This window comes from Ostrea edulis, chromosome 6, assembly GCF_947568905.1.
Source record: "Ostrea edulis chromosome 6, xbOstEdul1.1, whole genome shotgun sequence".
Lineage (NCBI taxonomy): Eukaryota > Metazoa > Mollusca > Bivalvia > Ostreida > Ostreidae > Ostrea > Ostrea edulis.
This window is the reverse complement of record NC_079169.1, coordinates 50,335,191-50,346,136: the sequence shown is the minus strand read 5'-3', so window position 1 is coordinate 50,346,136 and position 10,946 is coordinate 50,335,191. Positions and strand designations below refer to the sequence as shown.

The following is a 10,946-nucleotide window of genomic DNA, read 5'->3' as shown; positions in this document are numbered from 1 at the left end:
AACAGAAATAAAATAAAACAAAACACTCAAACAAACCAAGATGTTTTGTCCGATGTTCAAAGTCCTAATGTGGGGGTGAAGGGTTAAAGAGTCTTTTACTTTGACTACCTCAATAATTTCCCCCTACACGTCATTTTCTTCAATCGTTGGGGGTCGTATGGGGTGGTTAGAGTCCTCTACTATGAGTGCCTAATATCTTCATTTTCTTAATTGGTGGTGGTGTATGTCTTCTACTATTATCTCAGAACTTTCAAGCTGGGGTAAGTGGGGGAGGGGTTGTCACTCAATGTATCTTTTATTTGCATTACAAACTAGCAAAAAATGGATATTGTTATTAAAGGTGGGTGACAGACACTCTTGTCCTCTCCCCTTGATGTTTGATAACGACGCATAATATGATAAACTCCATTATTACATTTTGCATTAGTACAATTTGCGTCGAGTTCGACGCAGAATGTAATAACGCAAAATGGCATAGATATATAGGATCTATTGAGCGCCAAATTAGCATAAAATGAAGTAATTGAAAATAACATTATTTAAAAATATGTTTAATTTTTAATTATTGCGTACTTTAAATGAATCAAATAAATCTGTATTATCAATTAATGAGAGCAGTATTGAGTTACTAGTACTGTTCTCTTTTTATTGAATTAACGATATCATTTGTCTTAATAAGAGCACGATTTCCTGATTTATAAATCTGCAATACTCTGACCAGTAAATCATATGGTATAAGGATTCATGCACAATACAGGGTAAATATTATACTCTGATACTTCCCCTGATTGAAGATAGCTGATCGACACGGGCTAAGTGTGTCGCAGTCTGTACAATGGACAATGTTGTTGGAATGCAAATGGAGTTTATCGTTTTGTTTCATGGATTATGCAAATAAAGGGAGTTTTACTACTACTTAGAGTATTTTCGACAAGTGTACACGTACATCTGCGGTCCTTTACAGATATTACGAGTAGGCCCAGGTAAATAGTCGTCCGCATTCGATGCGTTTTCATGGCGAGCATACATGCCATTTTTATAAGTACAGTAGTATTTATGTCTTTACCTTTTACTTGAAGTAATTGTGAATGGTATAGATTGTATACTCTTTGCTTATTCCATTTTATCAATATATAAAAGATGAAATATTTCTCCGCATTTTTGTATAGTTTTGACATATTTACTGCAAATGTACGCACGTTCATGTAAAGAAAAGGCATTCTATATATATTTATCCAAATATATATATTTAGAATGATTTACTACTGTACGATATGTTTATTATAATTTTGAGCACTGCGTGGTGTTCCAAAACGTGATTTCATTTCTTCTTGATGTCCTATAAATTAGTATCGGAGATGTACGTGTTACCTGTCGAAGCTACCCGCACAGGTAAATCGAAGACACTGATGTGAAGTGAAGCGTAGCAAAGCTCGTCCCCTTATATACCATGCGAACCCTGATACATATAACAATAGAAATTCCAACTAATATGGCGGATTAGCAGAGAAATATGGCGGACATATAGAATAATACTATATTTATTAATTCATGTCAGCTTTAATATTCATTTTTAAATGAAATAACTAAACACGAAGCAGATGTGGAGGAATCCGTGGTGTCTTTTGTCTCGAGTTCAGAGTGGTATATTGAATCGACATATGAATGGAAATAATTATTGTTAAGGGATAAAACGTCGTTAATGTATGTAAATGTCAAGTTGAAGGCTGCAGCAAGAGATCTCTTCTTATGTAGAAGCTTTTCAATAAAATCTGCTTCATCAGAATATAAAACAGATCAGCTAACAAAAGAGGACAATTCTTGACTATAGATATTCCAACAGACTGTTGGAAAACTTGATCACCAAAGATTACGTAGATATTGTCAATGAGGAACTCCAGCATATTTGTATTTCAACTTTAGAGTACTTGTGCTTGGAATCAGAGTGGTGTTTAACAAAGTAATTTTTGGGATGACTGATCACTAGATACCAATGTTCCTTTTTCCATTGTTGAAAAAGCAAGTATCTATGATGTAAAAAAGGCTAGTGTTAAATTTATCGTGAAGAATGGTCTTGTAAAGTGCTGATACGTCATACGATTTAAGATTTTTTTGAGAAAAGGTTTGCGATTTTAAATTTCCTAAAAGTTCTTTACAATGTTTTAGAATCCACATTTGATTTACACGACTTCTAATATATGTTGTGGCACAGTATGTTGGGCAATTTTAATGTTGCTAGTATTATCATCATCATCATCAAGGATTGTCGATTTTTGCAATGTCAGTCATTTCAAATCTTTATTATCGTTTATTTATATTGCTAATATTTCAATCACAAATATGAATAGTAGAGCAAATACTGGACATCCTTGTGGAATTCATTTTTGCATTACACATGATTTTAAAATCAATCCATTAATTTCAATTTCAAAGATAGGACTATTGGAAAGCGTTTTTATTATTCTGATGAATTGATATCCAAAGTTAAACTTCTCTTAAAGGGACAGGGACACGATTTGAGTTGAAATTTTTGAAATCTTATTTTTCTATTTGTAATGTTTAGAATGCTTAACTTAGGTATTTTTAATGGTCAGCAAAAATTTGAAAGTCAGTTTCGAGTTAAACGAGATATAAAGAGCTCACAATTCTTTGTTATGTAAACAGGGCTCGTGCAATGCTTTTGTTTACATAGGTTAACTGTAGTAGGAAATGTTTCATTTAAAGCAGATTTTTTTCAATTTACCAGTTAATTCTGAACACAATTGAATAGTATTCAGTGTTTGGCAAGTCTCATTTTGTTTTAAACATGTTATTTTCTATTAAACAATCTATATGTAAACAAAAACATGGCAAGGACCTTGTTTACATAACAAAGAATTGTGATTGCTATATCTCAGTTGTAACTCAAGAACTGATATTCAAATTTTCGTTGACTATTAGAAAATACTTTAGTCAAGCATTGAAAATAAAATTTGAAAATGTTCAGCCCATGCCCCTTTTGTACATGGAATTGTATTCATTGAATCAAAAGGTTTGTTTTCGAAATAAAGTAAAAGTAGTATTTCATATGAGTCATTGTGCGTTTGATGTTCAAAATATGTAGGATTTGCCTTGCATTTTCTACAATATATCAACCTTTTAACATAAGCACTTTGTTTGTGTTTAATTGTTTGGGTTTTGGGGTTTTATTTTTATAATTCTTTGCAATCTTTTGCAAACGATTAGCTAACAGATATCTTGTAATCAGCATTAGTTAAACTTATAGGTCTATAGTTTCTCGGATTATCTTTTTCTCCCTTTTTGAAAATTAATGAAATGACTGCCTTTCTTTGGTAGATGGTAACATTCCTGTTAAGCATTGTAACAAAACATTATAAGCATTATGACAAATATCTTTGATATTACCCCAAAACACGTTGTAGAGATATGCTGGTATATTGTCTTGTGCTGGAAACATTATTTTTCATACTATCAACTACCATTTTGCATGTATAGTGGTATATTGTTACACATTGTTTTTATTGTTCATAATACCATCACATTCACGTTCTTTCCTTGTGGACTAGTCAAATTTCCTACATTGTATACGTTGTTAATGTATCCATATAAATGAAGTATCCAGCGTCTTGATCCAGTAACCTCTTCTTTGATATCTTCGTTCTCTACAAAAATGGATACTTACAGTTGGGTTGTTAGTAATGATGATAATTCTTTTCTAGAATTCTGACTCTCATGGGCTAAATGGAATGATCTGGGGAATTGAAATGTTTAGATAAACTTTTTTTACCTTAATTATTTATTGAATAACCCCTTAGTTTCCCCCGATAGAAACTTTATACTAATGTCATTGCCTCCATCTTTCACAATGTCAGATCAATAAATAGACAATAGTCTACAATAAAGGAACTCGGAATAAACGTATATCAGTAATTTAACAGAAAGTGGTATTATATGCCATATAGTGCATTCTAACCTACAGTACTTCGTCCATTGTATTCTGTTTCCTTTCCAAAATGATAAGATAAGAACTGTCTTTAGTTACATATGAATTACGCAACAACACTCATTCTAATATTTGATGATAAATATCGTACACACAAAATGAAAGTGTTCATTTTGTACACGTTAGTTATTGGGAATACAATGGGTTTTTTGATAGAGGGAAACAATCCAGGAGGAGAGCATGGACCGGGTAAGCATTGAATTAAGTGAAAAGCAAGGTGTGGGTTATCTAACTACGTAGCTTTGCGTGTATCGTAGAAAAATATTCTAACCATTTTACTCCTGTTGTTTCAGATACATGTACATGTAATGCACATATAATCAATGCATTTTTCATACTTTATGATGTTGCAAATTGAATATATATATATATATATATATATATATATATATATATATATATAGAGAGAGAGAGAGAGAGAGAGAGAGAGAGAGAGAGAGATCATGTAAGCACGTACGCTAAAATGTGATGGTCCGTCATTTGTATGTGCACAACGCCAAAGTGCGATGATCTGACGCGCAAAAGTCCGATGGTGAGGGAGTTCAGTAACGTTTGTGACCTCACGTTATTATGACGTCATTCGTAACGTCTTTCAAAGTCAAACCGAAGAAATCCAACGCCAGTTGCCTCCCAACGAAGGTTCTTTCTGCTGGCACTAACTACGTCTTCGGGATATTGGAGGAAGGCACGGGTGATAAAGATTGACATGGACGATAGCAAGAGCAAGATTTACGGTGTAGAGGATCGTGAGAACGGCAAAGTACATGTATTGTCGAAATATATACTTCTCCCAAACATGTTTAATTCGTGATCATTTATTACTTGTGATGTATATGTTGTAAATTCCTGGGGGTATGCTATAATGCAAAACATCCGATATGATTTCGCGTTGAAAAAATTATGTGTTTAATAACCCGACAACTAAAGGGTAATGAAATAAGTTTTTTTACATGGATTTTGCATTGATTTTTTTGCGAAACAACACACGGTTGGTACAGTCCATACCAAAACACCGTGTCCATTTGGCGTGTCACCCAATCGCACTTTGGCGCATTAACGTGTATCATCTGACTTTAACGTGTCACACTATCGCACTTTCAGCTCTCACAATCGCACTTTTCAGTGCCACACCATCACACTTTGGCGCATGAGTGTGAACCATCACACTTTGGCGTGGCACAGACCATCGCACTTTGGCGTGACCATCGCACCTTGGAGTACTACGTATATAAAGCACTAAAATGACCAACGACACGAACAATTAGATTCTCTAATTTTCGGGACGACCTGTCCCTTCTTCAGGACAAACAAACAGGTTACACAAGATGGATGATTATATGCAAAAAATACTAGCACTAAAACTACACAAAATCTTCAAACGTACTTACAATCCAAATCAGAAAGGGGCGAATTAGGATACTTCCTATTCATCCAAAGGGCTGATCTACAATGCAATAGTAATGATAGGTCGTCCCGAAAATTTGACAATCTATATATATATATATATATATATATATATATATATATATACTTCCAAACCAGAGACTTATATAGGGAAGTCGTTGTGGCCGAGTGGACTTACGCACTGGTTTGACAATCTTGCTAGGCGGTGGGTGCCGTACGTCGCTGGTTCGTCGACCCCAGGCTGGGGCGAAAATTTTCGGTACCTAGTTGTGATTATTTAGTGCTTTATATATATATATATATATATATATATATATATATAAACTTTATACATTTTGTTCGATCTTCAAAACCCTAAATTGTGTACAGTCTTCATCAACTCAAACTACCTTAACCCTACAACAGCTTTTTTTTTTGTACATATTTTTATATGAAAAACTTTACATGCAACTGGTAATAATTTTCTTTTCACCATACATAAAATTGGCAACAAAGAAAATAACCTTTACTGGAACATGCAAATAGTTTGTGCTAATATTAGTTCATTAACATTGAAGATTTTATTAAGTGGGGTGGATGGGTCACTAGATGGTTTGAATTCATAACTTTCAAGCTTAAATATTACGTTTACATCTGTCTTACACTCATTCACTGATAGTATCAAAAACAGGAGATAGATCTTTGATATTTACAAAATGATAGTCGTAAAATATAATGGGAGGCAACCCCCATCTGAATCTACGTGCCTGCAATAAATATGGAAGGATGTAAAACCTCGGCAATTAGTCCATTAAAACAAATTAAAGACAAAAATGATTTAATGGTTTGAAAGTTTTGTGTCTATTTTAATTTTAGTAAATTTGGAATCTCAAGACGTTTCTCAAATCAACAACAACAACAAAACGTATGACTTTACGAAACTATACGAAACCTCACAACCATTCCTCACGATGAAATATTCATATCTAGATATCAGTCAAGGGAATCGATATAGGACTCACAGTGGGTGTGACCGGTCGACAGGGGATGCTTAATCCTAATATCACCTCTGCTATATATCAAGGGGTCCGTGTTTGCCCAACTCTTAATTTTGTATTCCTAAAAGAAATCATGAGATTGATTAAAAGATACCACAGAGTTTTCCACATCTGCTTTGCACTATTTTATTAAACATAGATGATAACGGCAAACTAACAAATCAGCTTTATGACAAACGAGATGAATCTTTCACCACGATGTTTACCAAATGTAGAATTAATATTAAGGTTTCTTTTTATCTTTTATAAAGTGCTCATTTGATAATGCATACATGCAAGGTGAAGATAACGAACAGTGATCAATCTCATAACTCCTACAAGCAATACAAAATAGATAGTTGGGCAAACACGGAACCCTGGACACACCAGAGGTGGGATCAGGTGCCTAGGAGGAGTAACCCCTGTCGACCGGTCACACCAGCCGTGATGAGGTAAACGGAGTTATCCATACTCAAAATCAGTGTCCCAAGAACGGCCTAACAATCGGTATGAAAAGCGACAGACATCATTTGACCCAATGATAGGTTGCATTGGCAAATTAGAAATAGCTCAAGTATTTACTATTGTGCATTTCCTGAACATTGTCAGATTTCGTCTTTTCCACACACTAAGTATTTATTTTTTCCCCAGGTTTTCAAGTTTACTTATCCATTTTCCCCCCGTAACATTCAATTTTATCATGCCCTAGGTAGATACCTAGAGATTTTATACAGGTTTTCGTGATTTTGACGCCATTTATGTATTGTTCATTGGTATACGTATTTACAAATGAACCCTTTAATAAACATTCTGGGTTTTTTTTCTAAATTAAGTTTCGATTCAGCAACTTTCAAACCGCTGAAATTGTTTTCATTATTTTTGACAAAGAGTTTATATCTCGAAACAAGTTCATGCAGTCGCCTGCGTGTTGAACAATCCTTAAGCTATCATTGTTTCTGAAATGAAAGCCCTTTGATATTATTGTCGTTTCTCATACAGGATATTCCTTGGGGAATTCCTTTTTGCATTGTATATGGTTTAGAGATTCGTCCATTATTTTTTATTTTAAACAGGTTTATTGTAAAGTGTTTTTATCATTCCTATGAATTTTGGTCCAAAGTTAATTTTTTCTGAAGTTTTAAACATAAAATTATATTCAACTGAATCGAAAGCTTTTTCAAAATCAAGGAAGAGTAATATTCCATCTATATCTTTTTGTGAATAGTATACGAAGATATTCAGAATCAATAGAGCGTTTTCGCCATTACCTTTAATGTATGCACTTTGTTCACATCCGATAATTTTAACTGCAATCTTTTGTAAGCGACTGGCCAAAACATTTGCTAATATTTTATAATCCACCTTGGTTAGACTTAAAAGCCTGTAGTTTTTTAAGTTGTCCTTTTCTCCTTTTTATGAATTAAAGAGATCATGCATTTCGTTGTGAAAATGGTAGTATTCCAATTTGAATGCTTTTAAGAAGAGATGCATAATATAAGTCTTTTAAATCGTGCCAGAACACTTTATATAATTCAGCCGTTAAACAATCGTGTCCATCGTGTCCAGGAGGTTTATTATTTTTCATATGTTCAAAAGTCATTTGACATTCTTGCATTGTAGGTATTTCTTCACATTCTTTCTTTTCAATGAAAGGTGAAGATAACGAACAGTAATCAATCTCATAAATCCCATAATTTCAGCAATTTTCTTACAATTAATATTACTAAGGTTTGATTGAATATCTTATTCACACTTAGCTTTGCTTGAATAGAGTGTTTTGTAGAAGTTTATGAGACAATCCATGATTTCATTTATTTTCTGTATATTCAAATTGATTTTCATATTTTACTTTATAGTATTTTTAGATTGTTGCTTTCTTTCAAGGTTTAAAATATGTGATGAATTTTTTTCTCCTTTTTCTATCCATATCGATCTTGATCGTACATGTATATAAGCTCTGGTACATTTCTCAGCATAATAATCGTCAATTTCTTTTTCTAGCAATCGTTTATGATTCATATTTTTTCAGAAAAGTCTTTTGATTTTAATTGTTTTATTTCTAATTCAATGAAATTTATTCGATTTTTCTTGTGTTTAGATATCTGTTTTGAGTAATTTACACAGAAATTTTTATCCTGATTTTTGCGTGTTCCCATTTACATATCTATTTCGAGTGTATGAATTTATTCATGTATACATGTATACAGTTTCAGTTTTTTACAAAATGATTTGTCTTGTAAAAGTGATGTATTTAGCTTCCAGTAACCAGCACTTCTTGAGTTTTCACTTGTTCCGTACAAGAGACAAAAATACCTAAATGATCTGAAAATATCGCATTATCAACCTTTGGTGCTTTTCTTAAAGAAATATCATTAAGGAGAAAATCTAGTTGTTCTGAAGCAAATACACAACCTATTCTGCTTTGGGGAATATTATTCCCGTAACACCATGTTTAACCTTGTTTGTAGTGTTTTCCAATATATACCAAACCGTCTTTCAAACTACGGTTTTCAAAAAAAAAACCAAAAAACCAACAACAACAAAAACAACATTTAAAATACATGCACTTTTGTCATTGTTATTACAATATAATTGACGGTTAAAATCCCCACATCAAATTATATTATCCAAGTATTCACTCTCTTGAAAAAATCAATTCTGTCTCTTTCGTTATTTGGTGCATAAATATTCACTAAAGTTAAAACCTTATTATCGTATCTAATATTGATCAACAGTCTTCGGCCTGATTTAATATTTCTATTTTACTATTTTTTCTAAACAAAATTAATACACCTGTGCTACATCCTCAATCTGAAAAGCAGTGTATTATTTTTCCAAACCATCCTGAATTATAAACAGCTTCATGGTCCTTAAAAATCGTATTTAACATCTCTCAACCAATCAAATAGCACTGTTCTCTTTTTATAAGTATTTAATCTTCTTACATTTAGAGAGTAAAGTTTTAAAGTAGTAACAGTATTGTCCATGTAATATTGAGTTTGGCAGGGCGTTTACTTACTTATCCACATCACCTTTGCTATTCTTCTTGCCAGCCTCTTTCATATCCTTAAGAAATACTTCAATGTTTGATTGATTTTCACTTTCCATCCCTTTCCGTGGAAGAGATGCGTTTCTGAATTTTCTGGCGTATTTGGATGCTAATTATGTGTAGATTGTTCTAAGTTTTTTGTTGTCGGTATGCAGAGCAATTTTCGGCCAATTTTCGGAGCAGGTAAACAGTACGTCCTCTACCTTTTCGTCACGTGACTCTTTTCAGAAATTAATATCAAGTTTGTTTAAAATACAGTTGTAATAATGAGCCTTACATACGACAATGTTGTTACACGCTTTTTCAGCTGGAATCAAATATATATGTCTCATGTATCCTATCTAAGTCTTTCATCACTTCTAGTTTACTAAACACAAAAGAATAGATGGTACTAATTTTTATATGTCTAATAGGGATTTGTAATATTCCTTTCATACTTTTTGTTCATTTTGACAAGGTTCGTCCGACATGATATTTGACAAAATGAAGTTCTGTCGTCAATTTAAAGAGAAAAGTTCTTTGACTTCAGGATTTTTAAGAATAAGTGATTTAAGGTCTTTTAGGTCTTCATTGGCAAATTTTATGGTCGTTAAACCGATCTAGTTTGCTAATACAACGTATCATTGGGTCAGATGCTGTCTTATGTGTTTCATATCATTTGTTAGACCGTTCTTGTCACACTGGTTTTGACTACGGATATCTCCGTTTACCTGATCAAGATATAGGGCTCACCGCGGGTGTGACCAGTCGACAGGGAATGCTTACTCCTACTAGGCGCCTGATCCCAACTCTGGTGTGTCCAGGGGTCCGTGTTTGCCCAACTATCTATCTTGTATTGCTTATAGAAGTTATGAGATTCATCACTGTTCATTATCTTCACCTCTCATTGATCTCTGTTCGTTATTACCGTATGTGTTACTGTGAGGGTTGATATCATAAAGAATCATTATTGCTATCACCGGTGTCATTAAGTATAAACGAGTTGGTTTTTGTTACTCTCTCTCTCTCTCTCTCTCTCTCTCTCTCTCTCTCTCTCTCTCTCTCAAAAATCCCCCTTCGTTCGAAATTGCAAAGATAAAATGTTACAAATTATACTAGTGGTTGTGAAACAATGAATATTGTAGAATTCGATATATTTGAAGAAATTTAGAAAAAACAACTATCAGTTCACATTTTTCATTCAACAGAGACCTATGCGGGAAAACGGACGAAATGTAATTTGAATGCCAAAGAAATCCCATACCTGCCATTGAGGAAAGCCAATTTTCTGCTGGGTCGAACTGAACAGCCAATATGTGATAGAGCTCTAATTCCCAACGGGGGGTCATGGTACAAGATAGAAGAGAATATTGTGACAAACGAGACTCTTCCATATCGCTGTGGAACGGAAAATGGAATATGGATGAATGGTATTCACTTGTATAAAGATCTACAAATTGTAGGTGTTACTATGATTAGAAAGTAGTTGAAAAGC

The 10,946-nt window shown here is 33.4% G+C and overlaps 1 protein-coding gene across 2 annotated transcripts in view; it reads left to right on the top strand.

Annotated features, from left to right (window-relative positions):
- Positions 1 to 4,043: 4,043 nt before the first annotated feature.
- LOC125683785 (von Willebrand factor D and EGF domain-containing protein-like) overlaps positions 4,044 to 10,946 on the top strand; it is a 29,440-nt gene continuing 22,537 nt past the window's right edge. For both annotated transcript variants that reach the window (XR_008795843.1, XM_056139845.1), the window contains exons 1-2: positions 4,044 to 4,192; positions 10,660 to 10,881. Coding sequence is in view for 1 of the 2 variants with exons in the window: in XM_056139845.1 (XP_055995820.1) it covers positions 4,045 to 4,192; positions 10,660 to 10,881 (370 nt within the window). In the remaining variant the exon portion in view is untranslated. The remainder of the gene's footprint in view (positions 4,193 to 10,659; positions 10,882 to 10,946) is intronic.